A 27,287-nucleotide genomic window follows, 5' to 3' on the forward strand; every position below is an offset into this window, starting at 1 on the left:
TTTGTTACTAAGCACTTCCGAAATAAGAGGATCGAGCATATATGAAACTCTTTGTATACTTTGAGGAAAATCTGCTATAACATTACTATATTAAAAAAAAAAGTATTAGCTTCTTGGGTTTAATCAAAATAAGCAAAGTATAAAGCCAAGGAAAAGGATGCATCAATCCTGAGGATGGTTGTAATGACTTTGACATTAACCTCTTTCTTAGGATTCAAGAGGATTAAAATCTCTTCTTCACCAAATTCAAAAAAATGAGGTTATTATCGAATTAACAATATAGCGGTGAATGAACTTCCAATCTGCTGCAATAGAGTCATATTTTCATGACTCATCTTATTGAGGCATTAGTCTACATCGTATTCTTCTTCACTTGCTATGTCTTCTACATCCTCGTTCTGCTGTAAAAATATAAAAAAGTTATGAGATGTACACATCCCAAATAAAGGCTTTAACAAGCATAGAAATATAAAGATAAGATTTCATACATGCTGAAATGTAGTCATATTTTTAGGTTGTTCCCCAACATTAATAATGGGTTTTTCATTAGATTGCATAGAAGTATATAGATAAGGTTTCATACATGCTTTCATTAGAGTGAGTCTCTCCTCCTCTTGGAGAAAAAATTTAAAAAGTAAGGTTTCATACATGCTTTCATTAGAGTGAGTCTCTCCTCCTCTTGGAGGAAAATTTTAAAAAGTTATGAGATTTACACATTCCAAATAAAAATAAAGGTTTAAATAATCATAGAAGTATAAAGATAGCATGCTTTCATTAGACTCAATCTCTTATCCTCTTGGAGGAAAATATAAAAGAGTTATGAGATTTACACATGCCAATTAAAGGCTTGAACAAGCATACAAGTATAGAGATAAGGTTTTATGCATGCTGCAATGTAGTCATATTTTCAGGTTGTTTCCCAATGGTAGCAATTAGACGCTAAATACTCTCAGCCCGAAACACTAGTAGATCGGCTTCTATATATGATTCCATTTTGACTGGTAACTCCAAATCAAAAATCTCTCTAAGAAACAACATGCAGTTGTAGGCAACTCTCCACCCACAGCTGTGCCCATCTTTTTGCTCCACTGGTAGACCTCGTTTGAATTCTACTTGGTCTTGTTGCTCCGTGGTTATTCTGACAGCAGATACTAGCCGATATGCAGCACTATCCATCATGACATATTAAATATATTAATATGTCATGATCATACGATACAAAATAAGAAAGTAACAAAAATATTAAGAGAATAATTACCTTAGGGAGTTGGCATGATAGCCTTCCATTGAATTCACAAACCACAAACGATTGACTTCAAGGTCCCAAGCGATCAGACTCCAATGTGAGCTACACGACCAGATTAAAAATAATTATTGTTTTACACAAACTTGCCAAAGAAATAGTAAAAATAAGGTTAGAGTTGATACTTACGCCTCATGATAAGGCATTAAGATGACTCGCACCCCATCTACATTCAAAGGGCTTAACTAGGTACAAACATCTTGTATAGTCTTTTGAGGAAAGCTAAGAATAGAAGAAAGGAGAGCATCGAGCATGTAGACACGATTTTGCACTGCACTAGGAAGCTGAGAAATAACTACACTACACCAAGAAATAAACAAACGTTAGCTCGTAGAATTGATATGGATTATGCTCTAGGAAACTGAGATGATATAACTACACTGTAAACAAATAAACAAATGTTAGATCATTGAAGTAGCAACAAATAAACAAACCTTACCTGAGAATGGCCAGGATAACATTGTCATTAACCTCTTTTAAAGGATTGGAGAGGATTAAAACCTCCTCTCTACCAAAGCTCAAATACTGAGGTTCTCATTTCAAAACGATCCTAACTTCAAATGAGCTTTCCATTTTATCCAATGCAGCTAAATTTGCAGAATGGGTCTCTATCATAGCTTGTATTCTATGTTTGCGGTCATTCTGCTTTTCCATGGTGAATAAGCTATATTTTTTCTTGCTTTACTTTTTTTGCAATAAGTGAGACTTATTGCAGCTATGTATTCGTGCATAAGATTGATATTATTTTGTCTTACAGATTCATTCTCGATTCAAGTTTTTTGATGGAACTCCAAGTTTGAGACTATGTTTTGGGGGATACATACACCAAGGATATTATCGTATTGTTCCTAGACGAGTTGCGGGCACCTATGGACCACAAAGGATATTTGTGTGCTTCTTGGGATACGAAGAGCATATAGGATGGCATGCATTTTTTTGTGGGCAAAATGGAGATTACATCTATCAATTTTTGCATCTTATTTGTGCTCCTGTGTGTAAGTATTCTGAGTAATGAGTTGCAAAAGTCTTTTGATTTGACAATTGTAATTCTCGACTTGATTTATTTTCCTTGCGTCAGTACAATATGGAGTTCTGAGACTCCACAGTACAATCGTGACTTGATACCTACGTGGGACTATAGTAAATAGACGTAGGGTTTTTTGATTAGGATAGTTCATTTTTTGCATGATTAGGATGTAAGAGCTATGATTAAAGGTGTTTATGAACACAACCAAGGTTCATGAGATGATTCTCACTCCATAAATTCCAAGGTGTTTTAAAAGACTATGACTTCAGAACCATTCTCCTTGCATAGAATTATGGAGGAATGGAATTGGTTCGATTCTCCCAGAAATACTACAAAGTGAGAATTCAATGATGTTTGATTTCACAATACTATGTTCAAGTTTTTAGCATAATATTATTGCATGATTTGTCTTACGATTCAATTATTAAGGGAGAACATAGTTAATATTTCATGATTTTGTGAATGATAATGTAGTCTATTTCGCCTGATTCTCTAGTTTTTCATGGAGAAAGGCTACAATTTATTAAATTACTTCCAAGCTAGAAATTGGGATTTTTTTGAATAATCTAATACGAACTTCAAGGGCTCCAAGTTGCCCACATGGCTTAAGGGGGGGCCTCCTTTATCATGCATGGACTAGGTTGGTCATGCAATTACACACATGAGCAAAAATTTATCTTCCTAAAATCATGATTATTTATTCTAGGCTCTATATGGATGCCTCTCACAATAAGACAAAGCACCCATAGACGCGCACACAGACGCGTTTACTGAACTAAATAAAAAACTTATGGGCGTGTCTATTTGTGCGTCTATTTCCGCATCTGGAGACCCGCGTCTACCAGTGCATCTATATATCAGACACATGCGCATATAGATGTGCACTTAGATGCTTAAATAGACGTGCTTATAAATGTATTTATAGATGCAAATATAGATGCTTGTCAAACAAGCAGACATGTATATAGACGCGCTTTTATTTTTTTTTTAAATTTACAGAATGCTGTGTATGTTGTGTATGCTATATAGTTACAAGAATCCCATATCCACATTGTGTAATTCAATTCTTACAGCCAACCACATTTTAATTACAATTCCAAATGAAACATTACAACTTCAAAACGCAATAAAATTGAAAGCTCAAAAAGTGCTTGTATATACATATAGCACGAAGCTAAGCCACATCATGTGGCTTCAAGTGCAAAAAATAAGGAAGCTAAGCCACGTCATGTGGCTTCAAGTACAAAAAATAAGAGGAGTGTATATACAAGAGGCATGAAGCCAAGCCAGTGGCTTTATGTACAAAAAAGAGTAGCTAGCATTACTTCTACGACTAATCTATGTTCTCCATGTCCTCGCTCCCTTCCATGCTCCCTTCTGCGCTCCCTTCTGCGCCTCCTTTCTCGTCTTCCTCATCATCTTGTGCACGGGCCTGTAAACAAGGGACAACATATATCAATGTATGAAAAATCAAATCTTTACTTATAATTTTGGCATATTACTTTCAAATACCTCGAGGGCCGCTCCAGTAGCCTGGGTATACTGCTCCTCAGTAATCAACCCGTCATCATAGAAGTGCCTCCATGTATCTCCTCTGCGATGGTGGCGGTGGTGGGCTGTCTCCACAGGAGTAGGGTATCTGCCCACGATCTGAAGCTACATGATGACACACTTTGCGGAGGGATTAGTACAAAGAAACAACCTCCTAATAAACTACATAAGCAATATAATTTGAGATCGATACTTACAAATTGGGCCTCCCATGATTCAACACCCCCTGCTCCAAAATGCACGCTTCCATATTCCTCCATCTGGATCCTCTGTGCCTCCACGTGCTGCAGACTGGGGTCCTCCCTCGCTGACTTCATTTCTTTCTTCCACTGACGCTTGTGAGCGGTGTGGGGCGGGCCCCTTGGTGGTTGACCTCCCTCAAGCCTGGCAAGCTCCGCTAGTGCCTGCCTCTTAAAAGCGAAGATCTTTTATTGCCAAGTATCGTAACAATCTTTGACTTGGCCCATTTATCTGTGAACTGGCGATTGGGGGGGTTAGGATACCTAGAGCGAACAGCAGCGAGGGTCTCATCAGCCAACCTCTTTGGCTGGTCTTTGTAGTGGATAAAGCAATCTCTGTAATTGTTAGCAATTATAGAGCGCATGAAGGCCATGATGTCCTTCCCCCGCACATCCATCAAGATGCCTCCTGTCTGAATGATGTCATAATAAATCGTACCATCACTCGAAGGCACGTCTAAATCATCTGAATCATCATCGTCCCCACCGCCACCCCTTCCAAAGCACTGTGCCATGCATCCCCCACTGCTCTCCCTACTACTACGCCTGCTACCGTGTCGTGTCGAGCTCGTACGTTGGCCACTCATAGCTGGAGACTGCACGGGACTACGCTGACCACTCGTAGCTGGAGAACCAAGTCCCGATGGCATAGGAGTACGTCGACGGCTCTGCGAGACAAAAGGACCTCCTGACGGCATGGGGGAAGAGGCATAAGACGGGATGTCAGAAGGGACATAAGACGGCATGGGGGAAGGGGCATAAGACGGTATGGGGAAAGGGGCATAAGAAGGGGCATAAGATGGCTGTGCTGACTCCACTGGGGTGATCTCAGGTGGTGTGGGGTGGTTTGGAGTCTATAGTGCCGACTCCTGGGGAGTGTTTAGAGTATCCGTCATATACTCGTATAACTCCGTAGGACTAGGAGGGTGCCCTAAAAGGTTATATAAGTCCTTCCAAATAGATTCTCGGGGATTAGGTGAGCTGGAAGCGCTTCCTGGCCACATGTTAAACTGGAAAAAAGGAAAAAAATCTATTACTGATGAGCTGAGAAGAAAGGGAAAGGGAAGAGAGGCTTATTGTCAGAGCGTGTCTATAGATGCGTCTGATTAGCGCGTCTATAGATGCGTCTAACAGAGTGTCCAACAGAGCATCTAACAGAGCGTCTAATAGAACATCTAACAGAGCATCTAACAGAGCGTCTAACATAGCATCTAACAGAGCGTCTGTCTGTGTCTACAAACAGGCTAGATGCGCGTTTAGATGCGCCTATAGACGCGCTTTTAGATGCGCTCTGAGACGCGCCTATAGACGTGCTCTGACAAACGGGATTTCCAAAAAGTAGAAAAGGACATTGCACCCGACACACAAACGTGACACTGATACCCAAATCATGCACTTCTTGGATATGAGAAAGTACAAATCTAAAGAGAGCAAACTTCCAAACAAGATTAACTGCAAAAGGACTTACTTGGATAGAGGTATGGAAGGTTCTTCTTCTTTTTCAAAGTTGCTTCTCCTCCTTGTTCGTCCTCCTCTCCTTTAAGCTTAGAAGTAAGTGTGGGTCTTCCTCTTAAGTGTAAGCTTGGAAGTAAGTATGGGAGCCTTCCTCTTAAGCGTCGAAACTGTGGATCTGCTAATAAGGAAGGAAGCAAGCCGCACGAAGTATAAGTAATGTGAAGAAAAGCAAAGCGAGCACGCTAAAAGCAGGTTTAAAAGCCACATCTATAATCGCGTCTAATGGCGCATCTATAGGCGTGTCTAAATACATAGAGTAGATGTGCCTTTAGATGCGACTGTAGACGCGCTTTTCGACGTGCCTTTATATGCGCCACAGAGTTTAAATTAAACATTTGAAGAAAGCAAATTTGGTGGGTTGTTTGTTTGTAGGATGTCTTCATCTTCAACAAGTAGCTCCAGTGAGGATGAATCCCTCCGTATCCACCATCGCGAAATGTGGTTGGAGCAAAAAATCAAATGTTTGTGTGATCGATGTTGAGGAAACATGTATCGTCCACGCAGGATTACACTCAATCATATCTCAAAGTATGGAGAATGGGATGTGACTGTAAACAAGGTAAGGGTTTGTAAGTTAAGGTTGATTGAGATACCTATGGATGTTCATATGTTTGAGTTATGATCCTATTTTAATTTGATACAGGATGCAGTGCCACACCTGCATATGTTGCCCTATGTTCGTCGTGAGGAGGCGAAGCGTCGGCGATATGAGGTGGGATCTTTAGGAGAAACTGTTACGGATGCATGGAGTGATGATGATAGTAGCCCTCCGCCATTACCTCATGAAGCCGTGGAGGAGGAGGTGTTTGATGATATGGTGCGGGATTTATATGTCCATCAAGGGAGGGATGATAGCATGGAGTAGGATGATCTTTTTACTGCAGCATCGACTCCACTGTTTGAGGGGTGCACATTCTCTATTCTATGTGCCTCCCTTGAGTTACTAAACTTGCAAACCATCTATGGATGGAGCAATGCAAGTTTGAATGCATTACTCAAGTAAGCTTTAAAGTCTATTTTGCAAAGATGGTGAATTATGCTAGTGGGTCAATAACTCGAATGCTTTTCCTCATTTATGGTCTTCACGTGCAGGCTATTGTGTAAAATGCTTCCAAGGGAGAATAAACTACCGACCTCAAGAGATATGGCAAGGCAACATGTGACCTCTCTTGGAGGATTAGATTACAAGCGCATCCATGCATGTGTCAACGATTGCATTTTGTTTCGTGGACTACATAAGGATGCAAGAGAGTGTCCTACTTGTGGAGAGACAAGATATAGAGCAGATCTCAAATTCTTGGATGTGCCTCATAAGGTATTGCGACATTTTCCCATAATCCCTTGCATCCAACATATGTTCAAGTGCATATCTATTGCAGAGCTCATGTCATGGCATTCCTCCCATCGATCAACCGATGGCAAGTGGAGAACTCCTACAGACTCTCCTACGTGGAAGCATATTGAAGACACATGGCCAAGCTTCAAGGAAGAACCTAGGAGCTCGAGACTTGGATTGAGTATGGACGGTGTGAACCCATTTGGTCTCAAAAGCACGTCTTACAGTGTATGGCCAGTGGTATTGGTGAATTACAATCTTCCACCCTCTATGGCTATTAAGAAAGGACATGTTATGCTGTCCCTTCTAATTCTAGGGAAACATAAAGTCAAAAACCCCGATGTTTATTTGGAGCCTTTGATTGAAGAGCTAGAGATACTTTGGAGAGGTATCGAGGTGCATGATGTGAGCAGGCCTCCCACATCACGAGACTTCAACTGCAAAGCAGTCTTGATGTGGATGATGCATGACTTCCAGGCTATGGCGAGTGTTCAGGTAAGCATTGCATTTCTAATTATGAATAGGCAAAGGATGTGGCACCCTAAACCCACCTTCCACTCTTAATTGCATCTATTGTTCAGGTCTCACTACATCGGGTTACCATGCATGTCCTGTTTGTGGTCCTTCGCTAGTTGCCTCACGGGCAGATGCATTGAATAAGGTCATCTATGAGAATCACCATCGATTTCTCCCACCTGATCATCCTAGATATGTTGCCCCTTGGAATGAATTCCTCCCATAATCACTCACCGCGGGAGATTCGATGAGAATTTGGGACGGTTCCACGACTCCTCCACCACTTGGCATGAGCTGGTAAGGGTTTGTAACTATTGGCTGGAAGTAAAGATTGGCCATATTGGCTGAAAGTAAAGATTGCCCACTGACACTTTATTTTGTTTAGATACTCCATCTTTTATCGTTTACCATATTGGTCCCACCTCAAGATCAATCACCTGCTTGATCCCATGCATATCTTCAAGAATGTGGCATCTACCATTTGGGAGCATTTGAATGGGACACGAGATTCGGTAGGCATAAGGGAGGATCTATGTACCACAGGGAGGATACGTGAAGCTTGGCCTCAAGAGAGACCAAATGGGCGTGTTTTTTCACCTCGTGCACCGTGGATGTTATCAAAGCCAGAGATGGCGACGGTGAAGCGCGCTATTACTACAATTCGTACTCCCACTGGATGCATGAGGTGTTTAAAGGGAGCCTTTACAAAGAGCAAGAAAAGAGGTGTAGAGCAATTATATGGCTTGAAATCTCATGATTGGCACAAGATGCTCCAAGTAAGTATTTTATGTGCATAATATCTTTTTCCTTTCAAATTTGTGAGTGAATAGTTATAAGCAACTAATCAACCACCTCCTCATGGGTTCAGTTCATACTACCTACTAGCATTTCACGTAGTGCATCGAAGGATGTGAAAGATTGTATTTACAAGATGGGCGAGCTTGTGAGGTACTTTACATGATACAAAATATGATGTGTATCAATGCTCCGTGCAAGTTTGAATGCATATTGCTAATATGGTGTACTTTTTCATTTCTAGGTATGTGAGCTCAAAGGAAATAGATCCCACCACACTTGAGAATGCTCGAGTTATGTCAATGGAGGCAGTTTGTTTAGTGGAGGAGACATTTCCACGTTCTATTCTCACAAGCCAACTACATCTCATAGTGCATTTGGTGGATGAGATTGCTATATGCGGTACTATACATGCACGATGGTTGTTCTTCCTGGAGCGCTTTATGAAGAAGACCTTGAAGGGCTTCATGAGATAAAATGCAAGACCCGAAGGTAGCATGGCCGAGGGTTGGTTGGTACAAGAGTCACTTGTATATATTTCTGAGTTTCTTGTTGATGTGGATAGCTCTCTCCCACGACTATGGAGAGATGATGAAGACCTAAGGATGACCTCTATTGTGCCTCAAGGGAAAGGACACAACAAAGTAATAGACACGGAGTTGCATAATAGTATCAACCACTTTTGCATGCTTAATAGTGATGTGATGAAAAGATGGGTGACAAGATACGAGGATGCAAAGGCAAGAAGACAAGAAGAAAGGGCCCTGTTTCGTACACACCACGGATCTCATGTGCCATACCCTCAGTATCTAAGAGCACTTCTAAAGGATATTCATGTGGATTGGCTACTTGATGAAATGGAGAAAGTAGAGAAAGATGAGGGGATGCATATCACAATGGAAGAATGGGAGTATGCTAAGGGATGCATGAGCAAGGTCGGTATATAGAATGTTATGCATAAGTTAGGAGCTTTCAATAATTTAGATTGCTTATTTAATTGATTTTTTCTTGGTGTAGTGCACTATGTTCAATGCTATATGGTGTGAGGGCAAGCATTTTCGAACACAACGAATTGATGATAAGAGAAACACACAAGATTGCGGCGTCATTGCTAGCTTTGAGGGAGCCAATGGAGCCATGGATGATTATTGTGGCATAATCAAATATATTATTATGCTTGACTTTCGACGCTTCTTTGTGTATATTTTGGATGTAAAGTGGTTTAAGGACGTGGTGGAAAGAGGCCCTAATGCAACAATCAAACGCCATGCAAGTGGCTTTGTAACTATTGACTCCACAAAGTTTTGGCAAAGTAGGAAGGACACACTAGTACTACCGCAACAATGTGAACAGGTATTGTGCACACATATAAAAATACTCGCTTTTAAATATTTGATGCAAGAAAAATAACATGATTGTATTTATGTTTGAATTAGGTTGTCTATCAACCAATGGTGGATAATAATAGATTGTGGCATGTCATACCTATTATGCCACGTTCCAAAGTGATGTATAGTACATTTACTAATATGGAGCATATGGAGGATGATCATGGCCATGGACGTGATGATGACCGTGATACAAGAGGGGAGGATGATCATGAGATAGGAGATACAGATATTGAGGCCATTACCCATGAGGACGAGCCTACCATTCAAGATGCTGATTTCGATGAGCACATGAGTGGCACAAGTAGTAGTGGGTTGAATGTATTTGTAGATCTAAACACTTGTTTGGATTTTGAAGTAGATAGTTTGGCAAGGGTTGATCTCATTGAGGATGAGATTGAACCGTAGCCCCATAATTGATATTGGCAAAACTATTTTACATATTGTCTCATTCTCCTCATCTCACTTAATTCTTATATATGTGGGCTTGCAAAAAATTATGTGCTTTGGTAATCATGGGCAATGTTTGGAAAGCAATGATATACACCAAAATCTCACTTTCTGTATTCTCTGGTTTGCGTCTATCGACGCGTCTAAATGCGCGTTTGATTCTCAGTGTAAACGCGCAAATAAATGCGCTAACACACGTGCATATAGATGCGCTGATAAATGCGATGTTAGATGGGCCCGTATTTTCTCACTTTAGACGTGCAAGTAGACGCGTCAATTTACGTGCAAATAGACGAGCTTTTAGACACGCTTTTAGACGTGCCCGTAATTCTTCTACTAAAGCAATGCCTATAGATGCGGTCGCTATTTTGCGCGTCTACCAAGCGCATCTATAGTTGCTTTGTGTTGTTGTGTCTTTGACATTTTTTGACATTGTGAAATTTTTATTCTAGAAAGACTTTCAAGGTTTATTTGGTGTTTGTTTCAGCATTTATATGGATGCTTATATTCCCAAAAATAATGATGCTTATTTTGATGCCCATCAAACTCAAAATTTATTGGATGTTTATAAGTCTTTGAGTAAGAACTATTGAGATATTAGTATCAAAATAGTGTTGGTGATAATTAATATGTGCATTGGTGATACTTTCTCTACAATGGCATTGATATTCACTACATAGGAGTGCCATCTCATCATCTACTACTAGTGCTAACTTCTACAATGTACTATGGCATGATCTTAGACATGTGGTGAATATTTATAATGAGGTTCTATTTCACATATAGGTAGGCATACTGGTCCCAACAAAGAGACAAGCCAATGCTAAATGTACTTTAAAATTGATAATAGAGCCAAAAATACCTGAGGCTCATATAGAAGGTGTAGAAGTCACTTTTATGTATGACTTCTTGCCTCTTCAGTACCTACCCATAGGTCCTTTTTATTAGGTGAAACTTGAGTCTACTTAGTCTGAACTATAGCCACAATGTGTTGCACTCCTTTGTGAAGCCCATTTGATCATGGCTACATTTTAGAGCACTCCAATGGCAATTCTTTGTTGTTTTTTAGTTTAAAGTGATCTCTATCCATAGAAAATCCTCTTATGGATATCTAGTATCCTTGAGGCTATGGAAACACTCAAATTACCTTCATTTCCACATCATCATCATCAGGCTCTATCTTGCCAAGAGTAGATGTTCTTAAGAAGATGGAACCTTCATGATTTGCAAGAGATTTGCAATTAGTTGTAGAACTAGAAATGAGAGCTAGTTGGGTTTGTGAATTCTTTCTGAGGTTTGTTATGAAAGTATCTTACTTATAAGGACCAGAAAATTTTCTTCTTACATAACTTACCCAAATCTATAGACAACTTGTTGATATATTTGATAACATCTTTTTTTTTCCTTTGCTTTTGTGTGTTTTTCTCCCTGCCTATATGCTTTTGTAGCTTCTTATGTTGTCTCTATCTTTGAGTGAATTTTCCATTGAATTTGATGAATAATGTTATGTATCGAAAAATAAATATGTTCTCTATCTTTGAATGCACATTCCATTGAATTTGATGAATAATGTTACATATCGGAAATTGGATGTGATCACACCTTAGATATAGACACTCATATTTTTGTCGATGGCTCTTCGTGTTCAAAGTATTGAAAATCAAATCTTCCATTGTAAGAAGATTCAATGTGTGTGTGAGTGTGTGTGCGTGCGCGCGCGCAAAGAAAGAGAGAGAGAGAGAGAGAAGGGAGGGGGAACTAAATGCAATCTTGGAGATAGAGAAATTCAATGTGTTTCTAAATAAAAGATTACCATTGAGGCGACTTAACTGTATATTCACCCGCCCGTTATCACATGCGTCCAACAAAAGGGATTTGGATACTCCATATATGATGTGTTAGTCATAAGAAAATAAAGCCCCTTATACTGTTTAGATATGTATATTTTGAAAGAATAAGAATTGCTTGCCTAGCTTGTAAGTTGGCGTAGTGAATTAGAATGTGGGTAATGTTTCCCCAGCCAGGAAGCTCCTAAACAAACCCAGTGCCCGTTCAGGTTGTATTGCAGGCACAAAATGCCCGGCTCCCCTCACGGTAGCAAACGTGAAGTTCCCTTTGTATTTCTGCGTCCAACCTCCCACCTGCAACGCGCACTCACAATCATTATCCATTTCATGTATATACACCACGAAATCTTCATCCAGGATTCCCCTCGCCTAGCTTCATCCCTCCTACCTGATTCTTGTAGTTCCATGGGTACCATGGAACCTCCACAGGAAGCTCCAGCTTCTTAATCCATTGTCTAGTCCCCAGTGTTGACACGACTCCGTCGGTATCGCCACTGTAGACACAATTAGTGAGGTCAGAGGCTTTTCCCTGATCACAAGCTCAGCCGGGTCAATTATCTTAAATCGGGAAGCTGTTGCCGTTTGCTACAGAAACCCAGTTAGCCATATTGAATATAATCGTAATCGACTGACTTTAAGATATGTCAAGACGAGGCGGCATTCGGTATAATATTTAAAATTATCTCAATTCGTCTCGGCAAGTCTCAAAAGACAAGATTACAGCTAGACGATACCTGTAGATCCAGATCTTGAGGCCTTCTTTGAGTACCTCACGATATAATGGTATCATTGACTGCAACCTATCTGCTGTTTCATAATTGTGGAATACTATGGCACTGCCAGTTATAAGAAGGTTTCAAAGTCATGTCATTGCGCCTCGGGTAGCCACACGAAAAACGATCGCTCATTTTCAAAGGCCAGATAAAAAACGTGGGGATGTGACCACTTTCTCCGGCCAGAGTGCGACTCAAACCTGCAATTTTCCCATACAACTGGTGTTGTCACATGCAAGGCAGCCTGCACTTCCGGACTGTTGAGAAATGCCGTAACTGAATCGAGGCATGGATTGTAAGCTAAGTTGGAGAAGAAGGCCTTCTGTAAATCAAAAATTTATTGACTGTGTAAGGGCAGATAAAGTTGCAGGAATAAACCTGCCTCCTGATTGTGAATTAGACTAGCCATTGAGGAAACAATTCGACTTGGAATCGACCTGTGTGCGAGAGGTTGAATTCGGATTGCAGTTGCCGAGACCATAGACATTGTAGATGTCAATTTGGGCGATATCAGCATTGGCTTGCTGAACTGCCTGGTCGCAGATTGGGTTCGACCCTACGTCGATGGGCAGATCATGAGCAAAGTCACAGTTGGCCACAATTTGTCCATACGTTTCATCAGAGATGAGCGAGTGAGAGAAATAAAACAGTGAAGTGCCGGAGTTGTCACTGTAGGGGTCGGTCCATGCGTTACCGATCTGTGTAAGGCGAAGAACATTCTTTCAATCCAAACTCTCTCTTGGGATCTCTTCCTAATTAGAACTACTGAAGAGCATTCATACCAGCACAGGGCGCAAGAGCTTACAGCGAAGCCTTTAAAATTGATGTGAAAACCTTCAGACATTTTGTTCTGCTGCACGATGACGCGCGCCAGAGTGGGTATGTAGTGCCCTGCAAAAGAACGAATACACTCAAAATTAAGGCGCCTGTATCACTTCAAATTTATGAAGCCGATAGCCGCCCCGATAGCCCCTTTCTAGTCCTGCAAGCGGTCTGATTGGAACTTCCCTTCGCCCTATGATGGTTGCAACCTGAGATCAACAGCCCCATCTGTTGCACATTGGTCACTCACCGCCATAGCTTTCGCCTATGATGTAGAAGTCATTGTGCCTGTATTCCGGAAATTTCTTCAACCAACCGACAAGGAATGCATATGCATCCTTGGCTGCAAGTAATCAGAAGACCTTAGTTCTGACCTTAGCCTCTGGCTGTGGTGAGGACCTTAATTGATCTGAAGAAGAATATTTGGACGTTAGAATTACCAACAGCCTTGTCTGCGTATTGACTATAGTCCGATGAGGTGTTCGAATAGGAAAATCCAACTCCAAAGGGTGATTCCAAGAAAATTATGTTGGCAGCTGTGCAGAGGATCACACCGACATTCCTTGAGTGTCACGGAATAAAACAACGGGCAATGCAGCTTCCTTACAAATGCACGGATATACATCCGGAAAAGTGTGAGATGTTTAAAGAAAAGGGCCGAATCTGCCAGCTGACCTTTGGTCCACGAGTGCTTGTTCAGAGTGAGTCCAGTGTTATCGGTGTGAAAGGGACCCAATTCAAAAAGCGCTCCGACGCCTACTGAGGAACAGCCTGGCCCTGTTCGAGAGTTCACATTTCAGAAAACTAACCTTATCAAATCTTTGGAATCATGCGTGCCAGAGATCACACACACACACACAAACACACTAGTCCTGGAACACAGTTTTGTCTTCAAACCGACAGCAAGGACTCACCTCCGTTGAGCCATAGAGCCAAGGGACGATTAGCTGCCTGTGGGTGGTCCGCTTCATAAAACCAGTAGAAGAGGGCTCGGCCATGGGATTCATTAACAGTTACGTAACCAGCATACTGCTTGAAATTGACGGGAGGTTGGCCGGGCAAATTGGTAACCAGATGCGACGCATCGGCAGCGGAGGATCTGTTAACTGCCCACAAGCTGAAAAGGAGGGGAAGAAAGAGTCCCAATGCTGTGGACGACGGACGTGTAGACCACATATTGTTTGTGGGGGCTTAAAAGAGCGGGGGGTACGTAGGAGACTAGAGAGACGGCGTACGACGTACTATCAGTGCAACTGCAGCAGCATTTGGGATTCTACAACGGGCCCCTCTGGTGTCATGGCGAATGCAGCTGCTCTCTTCAATGGCAAAGACAACAACCATGCGGTGGTGGATATCCAAACTCCAGCGAAGCCCCAAGCATTCAAGCGAAGCTCCATAGCAACTGCCTCCAAGCGCCTCCTGCACACACACAACGCCTCAAGCTTCTGCCACGCATTCGCTCCAAGCCTCACCCGCTAAACGAGCCTAAAGCTCTGCCGTAGCAAGTGTTTGCCAAGCCAAGCACCGACGCTAGCAACTTCAAGCTCCTCCAAGAGCTCACGGATTGCAAGGCCAAAGATGGAGAAGATAACAGAATCCCTAGGATTCCGTCAAAATCATCAGAGATTTCGATGCCTCGCGTAATGCCATGTGGCACTCCACACTCAACCTTAACCTTATCCTCACTAGCATCACAAAGTGTTGGTCACCCTTCTGCCACGTGGTAGGTCATCCGCCACATCAGTAGCCACATCATTTGCAACGTCATCACCGACTGCCATGTCATCACCAACTGCCACATCATCATCGATTGCCACATCATCATCGACTGCCACATCATCATCGATTGCCACATCATCACCGACTGCCATGCCATCAGTGACACATCATCAGCCATGTCACCTGTGCCATGTCATCAGGGACACGTCATCAGTGCCACATCACCATTGCCAGGTCACCCTGTTGACATCATCTGTGCCACCTCAACATTGCCACCTCAGCAGTCCAGTCAGCACTAACCCCTGTAGGCACAGTCCCTTGCCAAGCACACTGTGCACACACTACATGTGCACACTCTTGCCACCTCAGCACAGAGCTTCACTGGCACACCTCTTGCTAGGCATAGTGCCACATCATCACTGCATGTGACTCACAGTGACACATCATCATTGAGCACCATTTGCACTCCTTTTGCCCCTCCACCTAGATCAAGTCATATCTCTTGATCCAGGAAGAATTTGAGGGCACTCCAAAAAGGAAAGTCGCTCGTTTTTTTGTGCTCTACGCACTCGTTACATCACGCACACATTTTGGCGCAAGTTACACTCACATTTGAGCCTCGCCGCAAAACCACTTCCTTCACGCACATTTGCCTCTACATCGACGCATCTGACCCAGCACTTAAAAAGAACAAAAGAAAAGGAATTATTTGCTGTTCTTTCATCGATCGACGGTTGGTTTAGATCTAGATCAGAGTAGACTAGATCGCCATAGTGGGGACGCTTTGAATTCCCCAAGTTGCCAATCTAAGCCATGCCCAAAATTCCCGACTAGTACCTACTCGGACAGTCCATACGCTCACATCCGATTTCACATCATTACATTACCTGAAACCTTACGTTCATCAGTTCAGTGAGCAGACTTCAGAGTACAGAGGCATTGCAGATTGGTTCAGTGGGCAAATAGCACTTGATTTCACACACACATGCCACCATTGTAAAGCCTATTCAGCTATCTCACGGCATTGTGCACATCATTTTTAGCCTTGTAAAGCCTCTTGGCTATTCCCGGCATCATTGCCACAAGCCTTGTAACACAGATCAGATCTTATATACTGCAGTTCTATCTTCACCGATGGTACAGAGATCTCACTTGGTATCTTCAGTGTATTTGCAGTTGATTCATACAGAGTTTTCCAGGACACTTTTTGAGTACATTGTTTGCACCATATCGACTAGCAACCTCAATCTGGAGGCATCTGTGCTAAGTTAGACAACTCCAATTATGGTACATGGAAATACCGAATGGAGACCATTCTTGTGCTTCAGGACAAATGGGAGTATGTCGATGGATCTATACCTAGACCATTGGCCGATCCAGCCACCAGTAGCTCTTCATCCATCTGTTGTCACAGCACCAGCAACGGAATCTACATCAGGATCTACATCTACACAAACAGTTTCTGCACCATTAGCAGATCCTGCCATTGCCCGAGCTCAAGCAGAATGGGATAAGAAAGACAAGTATGCCTATCACCTGATCAAGCAGAATGTGCAAGATGTCATGCTAGGATAGCTCAACACAGTCAAGACATCAAAAGAAGCATGGGATATGTTCACAGCTCTCTACGAGTCCAAAAACACATCCAGGATTCTCACCCTGAGAAACCAGATCAACCAGAGTTTCCGCAATAGCAGTGAAACCGGTCATGCTTATGTACTCTGCATCAAAGACTACAACAATCAACTTGCAGTAGCAGGAGAGACTATGAATCCCGCAGAAATGGTTCAAGTAATCCTGAATGGACTAGGAGAAGGATATGAGAATCTAGTCCAGAGTATTGCCATCCAACGGCAAATTCCAACACTGGAAGAACTTCAGTCAGTTCTACTTGGTGAAGAACTCAGGACTCAGGCCATTCAAGCACGTAAAGGTCATTCTAATGATCAGGAATTCACAGCTTCAGACAGAAGCAGAGGCAAAGGCAGAAAAGTGGTCATTATCAACAAAATCAAAGTCAGAATCAGCATCAGCATCATCCTCAACAACATCAAAATCAGCAAAGAGGAAATCATTCCAATCGAGGAAGATTTCAAGGATGAGGGAATGCATCCACCAATGTGTCAAACATCCAGTGCAACTACTGTCACAAGTTTGGACACTATGAAAGAGATTGCCGCAAGAAGCAGTACGACCAAGGCGCTCAATCCCCAGTAGTAATCGAGGGAATTCCCGAGGAAGAGGAAATCATCATGGTGGACATTCTAGTCACAATCATTTTGCAAATGAACATGGAAATATGTTTCTTGCAAGTGAGGAATTGCATACAATGCACCTAGACACTGATTTCAATCCCAAAGAGGATTCAGCTATCAAGTCGACCAAGTGGAACAGGATCCTTGGTACATCAACAGCGGTGCGAGAGCAGTGCATCATCTCATATGACAAATCATCAGGAATGGTTCACATAAATGAAGCCATTAGAAGGACAAAAGAATGTCATCTACACAGCAGACAATACACCGAATCCGGTTCAAGGGACAGGTGTTATCCCTATGAACAATTTCACTGGTACAAAAGGATTAGTCAAAGATGTGCTCTATGTTCCGAAGCTCAGCAAGAACCTTTTGTCAGTAGGTCAAATGACGGAACACAACTACAAATTCATCTTCGACGATGATGAATGCACTATCAGAGACAAATCCAAAAGAGGTCAGCTAGTAGCAAAAGGTGTCAAGGAAGGACGCTTATACAGGATGCTAGCTACAGTACCAGATAAGCATGCCATGTCAGCTCAAATGCAACAGATGCCACTATCTGCAAAATGGCACAAGAGATATGGTCATGTCAACTTCAAGTACTTGTTAGATCTCAGGAATCAAAATATGGCAATTGGGATTCCGAAGCTATAGTTTCTTGGAAAAGTTTGTGAAGCATGCTGCTTCGGCAAACAAAAGCGAACCAACTTTGTCAGAAGTACCTCTCGTGCATGAGGTATTCTTGATTTGATTCATACAGATGTATGGGGTTATGCCTAAACCTGCAGCATCAATGGTTCACTTTATTACTTGACCTTCATCGACGACTACAGCAGATATTGTTGGGTCTACTTTCTGAAAGAGAAATCTGAAGTGTTTTCCAGATTTCAAGAATTCAAAGCCATGGTAGAAAACCAAACGGGCATAAAGATCAAGGTCATGAGATCAGACAGAGGAGGTGAATACATGTCTTCAGCATTCATGAACTTTTGCAAAAATCACGGCATTCGAAGACAATTCACATGTGCAGATACTCCTCAGCAGAATGCAAGAGCTGAAAGGAAGAATGGGACTTTAGCAGACAGTGCTAGAGCAATGCTTAGTGAAAAGCATCTTCCGAATCAGTATTGGGCAGAAGTAATATCTACAGCTAACTACTTGCTTAATCGGCTTCCTACCGAACCGATACAAGGTATGACTCCTTATGAAGCATTCACTGGACACAAGCCACGCATTGGGCATCTCCGCATATTTGGTTGCATAGCATATGCCCACATACATGATGATCATCGCAAGAAATTGGATGCCAAGTCACGCAAATGCATCATGGTTGGCTACAGTGAAGAAAGCAAAGCATACAAATTGTATGATCCCATCAACCGCAAAGTCATTATCTCCAGAGATGTAATCTTTGATGAGGAATCAGAATGGAAAACCTCACCTACACAGGAGATAGAAGCATCAACTTCACAGTCATCTACAGAACAGGTTGATGAAGAAGAGTAAGAATTGCCAGCAACACCCCAAGCAGCGCCACAGCAGCTCAGATGGTCTACTAGGGAAAGCAGACCACCAGTCAGATTAACATATGCTCAGAAAGGCAAAGCAATTCAGGTGGAAACCACCAACTATGCTCTTATGACTACCATCATGGCTACAGAAGAGCCAGTGTACTTTGAAGACGCAGTAGACAATCCCGAATGGCAAACTGCTATGAATGAAGAAATGGATGCTTTGTATAAAAATAACACTTGGGAATTATGTGACCTTCCACCAGGAAAGAAGGCCATAGCCAACAAATGGGTATACAAAGTGAAGTACAATCCAGATGGCAGTATTCAGAGATACAAAGCCAGATTAGTTGCAAAAGGATTTGCACAACAATATGGTCAAGATTATGATGAGACTTATGCTCCAGTAGCAAAGATGGATTCCATATGGTTCTTGATATCACTAGCGACACTCAATAAATGGAATGTGTATCAGCTCGATGTTAAGAATGCATTTCTCAATGGTTATCTAGACGAGGAAGTCTACATGCAACAACCAGCAGGTTATGTTGAACCAAGAAAAGAGAACAAGGTTTGCCATCTCAAGAAAAGTCTCTACGGCTTAAAGCAAGCACCTAGAAGTTGGTACAGCAGAATTGACAAGTATTTTGCTGATCTGGGCTACATGAAGTCCAATGCAAATCATACTCTCTACTACAAAGTTCAAGGGGACGACATTACTATTGCACTTTTGTACGTAGATGATCTGATTGTGACAGGAAGCAAGGATAGCTTCATCAGAAAACTAAAACAAGACTTATCTGCAGAGTTCGACATGAAAGATCTTGGACTTATGCACTATTGTCTTGGAATTGAGTTTTGGAGAGATTCAGATAGCACATTCATGAGTCAGCTCAAATATGTTGACAATCTCCTGAAGAAGTTTCATATGGCAGATTGCAAGATTGCAGCCACTCCCATGGAACAGAGTTTGAAACTTACTAAAGATTCAGAAAAGCCTACAGTCAATGACAGATACTACAGGCCCGGGGGATTCACTCTTCATGAAAGGGGGACGTCACCTGCATGCATGAACTTTAAGAAAACCCCCTATTTAAGATCCATGTAGGATGATAAAAACCCCTATTTAAGCTTATAAGATACCACCAAATTTCTATTATGTCCCCCCTTTCCTTAAATCTACGTTCTTTCTCAAGCATTTAGATCGCACAATAAGAAAATTTAGATTACTTTCCCTATGACTATTTAAAACCATACACAAAACCAAACTTGTTTGGACTAGTTATCCAAGGTAGCCTATACTATGTCCCCCCCTCTTAAATATGGCATGGCCCCCCTAACTTAAATTCAATATTGGGAAAAAATAAAAGGCCCCCCACCCCTAATGTATAAGCTTATGCCTCATTAAAAAAAACCCCCCTATTGTACACTCACGTGATATCATAAGTTTCCTCTTGTGAATCCCCCGGGACTACAGGCAACTCATTGGTGGATCTCTTATATATCTGACAATCACACGGCCAGATATTTGTTATGCAATAAGCTCACTAGCACAGTTTATGGCAAATCCAAAACAGTCTCACTGGAATGCAGCCAAAAGAGTCTTGAGATACATCAGAGGTACAAGACAGTTTGGGATAGAATACAGAGGAAGTCATCCACGGTTGCATGGATACTGTGATAGTGACTATGCTAGAGATCATGAGACCAGGAGATCGACACAGGGATATGCATTTTTCCTTGGTCAAGGTGCTATATCATGGTTGTCAAACAAACAACCAACTGTTTCTTTGTCTTCGACTGAAGCAGAATATAGAGTACTCACTACAGGTGCATGTGAGGCTATATGGCTCAGAAGACTATTGTCAGAAACAGATTACTTTGATGAGTCAAAGCCAACAACAATATACTGTGATAATCATTCGGCTCAAGCATTGGCAAAAATCCAGTATATCACTCCAGGACAAAGCACATTGATGTCAGAGAGCACTTCATTAGAGAAAGAGTGTTACTTGGTGACATCACACTGTAGCATTGTGATAGCAAAGAAAATGTTGCAGACATCTTTACCAAACCACTCGGTAAAGAGCTATTCGAGAAACACCGACTAGCTCTTGGTTTGATGCAGAGGAAGGACATTCCCATTAAAGGGGTGTGATGGAATGTAATGCTCAGTCCTTCTTCGATTCCCCAGAATCATCATCTTGAGGGAAGGCCTACTTCATGATGTTGATCTTGAGGGAAGGTGTTGAGAGTTCACGCTCAACATCATGTGATCATGTGTGCATAGCACCATCACGTGATCATATGTGCATAGCACTAACCTTATAGAGTGCTATAAAGGAAAGGGTTAGATTCCCTAACCCTAACCCTAAAAGGGTTTGTATATCTTCTATTTTTTCAACTAAATCTAGTGTACAGTTAGTCATTTGTGGTGTGCTCTCTAGCTGTGCCCTCTCTCCTCATCTCCACTCTTCTCCTCTCCCCTCTTCATATTTTGTCAAGGTGGTAGTCATATAATTAAGAGATAAGGAAGTCTTTCATATCTGCAACATTGCATGGACTACATCCATAAATGAAGGGAAGGCTCAAGCTAGAAACAAATTGTATTGTTAAAGACCACAAGAGCGTGCACTAGTAGGAAAAGGACAATACATTCACTAGGAGAATAAGTGAGCCAATCGGATTGGATTCTTGTCCAATACCAAGGTAGAGAGTGAACCAATCAAACAAGATTTTTTACCAATACCAAGGTAGAGAGTGAACCAATCAAACAAGATTTTTTACTGTGGGAACATAATTACACTGATCAAACCCTTTATAGGGAAAGATATCATGGGCCATTGAATCCATGCCAAAATTTGATGCACCTCAAATGCCCTTACATGATTCTCCTCGAATTTGATTGACAATTTCACTTGATAGTAGGTGCTGAAATCTTAGATTTTGGTGAAAATGGAAGATATTTTTAAGTATCTAATTTAGCCTCATGTGATAGGTTTGAACTTTTTAAGGATCTAATTCAGCCTCATGAGATAGGTTTGAACTGATTTTGATTTTCTAGAACCATTGTTAGAGGCTTTTCATGTGGAAGAACTGGCACAAATTCTTCCTCCAACTCTGTAAGTCTACCTTAAAGAGAACAAAAAAGATGACCTACCCTTTGTAGATGCTAAGGTTTTCTTACCTATCCTTTGTTTTTAGATTTTGTTGTTCCTTGATAGTATTTATGTAATTTTGTTTTCAAATTTTGTTGTTCCTTGATAGTATTTACGTAATGCTATGTTGTAGTGCTTGTTATCAACTCTCTTACTCTCCTCTTACTTTTGGATTTATCTATGGTTGAGGTGGATGATATTAGAGAGAGAGAGAGAGAGAGGATCCTGATAATGTTTTGTTTGTTTATGTGGGGAATAATCTTTGTTTGTTTGTTTTGGGGGGGGGGGAGAGAGAGAGAGAGAGAGAGAGAGCGAGAGAAAGGAAGTAATCTATATATTTTGAAATAATATTTTGTTTGTGTGAGGGTGTAGATTAAAGGGCAGAGGGGGAGGGAGACGGAACAGAGAGGGAGATAAAGAGAGGGGAGGGAGAGAGAGGGGGGGCGAGAGGGGGAGAGGCGAGAGGGAAAGGGAGAGAGAGAGACAAAGAGAGAGATAGAGAGTTGTGAGGAATGATTACTATGTTTGTTTATGGGTGAAATTAGAGAGAACACTTATTTCATTAATTTTGGACTCTTGCACTGTCCAAATTCATTTTGTGAGATAATTTTGGATAAAACATTTCAAAAAAAGAGGCTCTTATAAAACAAAGCATTGAGTCAAAAAGGAAGATTTTAAAAAATCAAATTAGAAAAAATGACATGAGATGTTATTAAAACTAGAGTACATTAAAAATAGAGTACATCACATTATTAAAAGAGACAAAAAGTAAGATTTTTAAAAATCAAATTAGAAAAAATGGCGTGACATGTTATGAAAAGTAGAGTATATTTCAAAAAGATCACATCACATTTGTAAAGAAGTAGATCATATTACTCAAAGCCATATGGTGTCAAAAAACACCTTAATACAGTCTCTCTTAACATCATCTTAACATCACATTTGTACAAGAAGTAGATCATATTACTCAAAGCCATATGGTGTCAAAAAACACCTTAATACAGTCTCTCTTATCTTCTTAATCACCCTAAGTCTAGAAGATCTCATCATTGGTCTCTCTTATCTTCTCAACAACCCAATCTTTCACTGCCTCCACAGCTGTATCCTCAACATAATTACATGCGAAGAAGAAATTTAAGCAATCACAAATTGTTTCTTTATAATTTCTCTGAGAGGCTCTTATTGTTCTCTCAGCATCCGCATCAAATCGCCCATGACGAGAGCTGTGATAACGTAGGTTACTTAAGAAGTCTAATAGATCTTGTCGTGCTTTTATCATACGTCTTAAAAGTCTTTCACTCTCTGCTATCTTGAGAGTCTCCTCCCTCTCTGCATGCCTTTGTGCAGCAAATTCCTCTCTCTCCATGTGTGTCAAAGGAGAACCTTGTCTAATTCTGGCCTCTCTCTGTGCTCCTTGGTCAGCAATCCATTCTTTGAGATTGTTAATTTCGAACTCCATGTCTTCGACAATGCCAAGGACATCCATGGGTGGGGAGATGATAAAGAAAGGGAGATGGACTACGATGCAAGAAAGAAGAGAGTGTCTGCGGAAGGACTACGATGGAAGAATACAAGTTAATGATAAGCACAAGGATGGATGAAAGAAGAGAGTGTTTGTGTCTGCGGAAGGACTACGATGGAAGAATACAAGTTAATGAGAAGCACTAGGATGGATGAAAGAAGAGAGTGTTTGTGGAAGAACTAGGATAGAAGAATACTTGGTTGTCAGGATGGATGAAAGAAGAGAGTGTTTGTGGAAGGACTAGGATAGAAGAATACAAGTTACTCAGAAGGACTAGGATGTAAGAAATAAGAGAGTGTTTGTGGAAGGACTAGGATGGAAGAATACAAGTGCACTAAGGCACGATGTGTTCACTATGATAAGGATAAGGGTTGGAATAAAGTGAGAGGCACGATGTGTTCACTATGATAAGGGTTGGAATAAAGCGAGTGGAGATTGAATGCTCTACTTTAAGTGAGTGGAGATGATAAGGATAAGGGTTGGAATAAAGTGAGAGAAGCATTGTGAATGCTCTACTTTAAGTGAGTGGAGACTCTCCAACTGAATAAAATTCTCATCACACAAGGATTTATTTCCAAATAATCATATCATCACACATTCATATCATAAAATTGTGTGCATGAAGAAATATATTACAAATATTACATCATCACATATTCATATCAAAATTCTCATCACACAAGGATTTATTTCCAAATAATCACATCATCACACATTCATATCATAAAATTGTGTGCATGAAGAAATATATTACAAATATTACATCATCACATATTCATATCAAAATTCTCATCACACAAGGATTTATTTCCAAATAATCACATCATCACACATTCATATCATAAAATTGTGTGCATGAAGAAATATATTACAAATATTACATCATCACATATTCATATCAAAATTCTCATCACACAAGGATTTATTTCCAAATAATCACATCATCACACATTCATATCATAAAATTGTGTGCATGAAGAAATTATATAAATATCATCAGTAAATGCCACTTAAGTAATAAGTCACAAATTGGTGTATAATCAACAAAAACTACAAACACAACATCATACATGCATCACAAATCTTGTGATGCTTCTAGTGGAGACTGTGGCAACTCTTCTGATGCTTCCAATGGAGGCTGTGGTGCTGTAGATGTACACTCAGTCTCTACTTCTTCTGTAGTATGTAGTGCTTTCAGAGTAGACTCATTATCCTCTTCCTTAAATGCAAGCGGAGGCAGTGGCAACTCTTCTGATGCTTCCAATGGAGGCTGTGGTGCTGTAGGTGTACATTGGGTCTCTACTTCTTCTGTAGTGTGCAGTGCTTTCATAGTAGACTCAGTCTCCTCTTCCTTAAAGGGAAGCTCTGATATTGCTTCAATTGCACATTGTATTCTAATGGCAGCAATTAGGTCTCGAATGATTTCAGCCCTAAACAATTGTATATCCTCCTCTGAATATTTGAGCTCCAAAGAGTCTTCCGATGAGATCTGTGGCTTAAGTGAGAAAATTTCTTTGAAAATCAACATGCAGTTGTAGGCAACTCTCCACCCACAACTATGCCCATCTTCCTGCTCTACTACTAAACGCTTTTGGAAGTCTACCGAGTCTTTGTATTGTCCTGATTCTCTGATAGCAGATACCAACTTCTCAATCGACCTGCTCATCGTGACATATTAAAAAAACTTAGTGTGTCTATTACATAAGGTACATAATATAGAAGTAACAACAGATTAATAGAATACTTACGTTTGCACTGAGCCATGAAAGCCTGCAATCGAGTTAACAAACCAACAATAGTTGTCTTCAAGGTCCCAAACCACCAGACTCCAATGTTCCCTACATGAATAATTAAGAACCATTATTATTTAATACAATGTTGCCAGTATAAGATGAAAATAAAGGTTGCCATGATACTTACATCTCATGATATGCCATAAATAGGACTCGCATGCCATGTAAATGTAAAGACTGTAACAATTTACAAACATCGGCTATTGTCTTTCTGCTATCGCTAAGTATAGGAGAAAGGAGGGAATCCAACATATACACACGATTTTGTACGACTCTACCAAATCGTGAGATAACTATACTGCACCAACAAATAAATGAATATTAGCTTATTAGATTTAATCAAAATATTGAATTATCAAGCAGAGAAAAAGTTTGTATCAAACCTGAGAATGGCCATCATAACATTGTTATTGACCTCATTTGAAGCTCTAGAGAGAATTGAAATCTCCTCTCCCCCAAATTCAAGATACTGAGGTCTATGTTGAATCATAACCCTAACATTAAAAGAGCTTCCCAATTCTTCCAATGAAGCCATGTTTGTAGAGTTGAGGTCTTCTATCCTCTTTGACTCTTTGATGGCATTCATTTTGCAATCAATGATTGCTCGAATGGTACATGTTATAAATGCATAGAGATGCAAATCCGTATATGTTGATAGTGTGGTGTCATTTTGTATCTCAAAAATTTGACCAAGTACCAAAAAGCAATTGTAGCCCACCCTCCATCCACAATTATAGATGTGGCTATTCTCTTGATGTGATACTTGACATGTTATATACTCTATTTGTTGTGCCAAGTCACATTGTCGCATTACTATGTCGATAGCACCTACTAACTTTCGAGCTGATCTGCACATCAAAACATATAACAATAGTGAATATGTGCATTGCATATCAATCTACATGTCAAGAAGTGACAACAAGTGTAGTCTATACTTACTCTAACACATTGCCATGGACGGATGTCATTGAGTTGGCAAAGAAGCACTTCTTCGCAAGGATGTCCACGACTACCAGACTACAATGTGAGCTGCATTATCAATAAAGAATAATTACAGTGTTTGAGACAATTCTAGCAATGCAATAGAAAAAACAAGTAGGGTTTGATGCTTACTTCTCATAATATGCTGTAAAAATAACTCGTGCGTCATTCATAGGAACGTGCTTCAACCACTTGCAAACATTCTCTATGGTTTCTTCTTTGTTGCTAAGCACTTCCAAAATATGAGGATCGAGCATATATGAAACGCTTTGTATATTTTGCGGAAAATTGGCTATAACATTACTATATTTAAAAAAAAAGTATTAGCTTCTTGGGTTTAATCAAAATAAGCAAAGTATAAAGCCAAGGAAAAGGCTGCATCAAACCTGAGGATGGTTGTAATGACTTTGACATTAACCTCATTCTTAGGATTCAAGAGGATTGAAATCTCTTCTTCACCAAATTCAAAAAAATGAGGTTGTTGTCGAATTAACAACATAGCAGTGAATGAACTTCCAATCTGCTCCAATAGATTCATATTTTCATGACTCATCTTATTGAGAGAGTAGTCTACATCGTATTCTTCTTCACTTGCTATGTCCTCCACATCCTCCTTCTGCCATAAAAATATAAAAAAGTTATGCGATGTACACATCCCAAATAAAGGCTTAAACAAGCAGATAAGGTTTCATACATGCTTTCATTAGAGTGAGTCTCTCCTCTGCTTGGAGCAAAAATTTAAAAAGGTTTCATACATGCTTTCATTAGAGTGAGTCTCTCCTC

At 40.7% G+C, this 27,287-nt stretch overlaps 1 protein-coding gene across 1 annotated transcript; it reads right to left on the bottom strand.

Annotated features, from left to right (window-relative positions):
* Positions 1-12,114: 12,114 nt before the first annotated feature.
* LOC147900797 (putative serine carboxypeptidase-like 23) lies at positions 12,115-14,738 on the bottom strand. Its single transcript, XM_087375751.1, has 10 exons — positions 14,477-14,738; positions 14,238-14,339; positions 14,003-14,098; positions 13,813-13,905; positions 13,546-13,631; positions 13,178-13,438; positions 12,941-13,062; positions 12,702-12,803; positions 12,356-12,461; positions 12,115-12,261 (listed from the first exon to the last, which is right to left on the bottom strand). Exons 1-10 carry the CDS (start codon positions 14,736-14,738, stop codon positions 12,115-12,117), a joined length of 1,377 nt encoding a protein of 458 aa, XP_087231877.1.
* Between the last annotated feature and the right edge of the window lie 12,549 nt (positions 14,739-27,287).

Source organism: Dipteris shenzhenensis, chromosome 6 (assembly GCF_047967505.1).
Source record: "Dipteris shenzhenensis isolate YYH24624 ecotype China chromosome 6, Dip_SZ_1.0, whole genome shotgun sequence".
NCBI lineage: Eukaryota > Viridiplantae > Streptophyta > Polypodiopsida > Gleicheniales > Dipteridaceae > Dipteris > Dipteris shenzhenensis.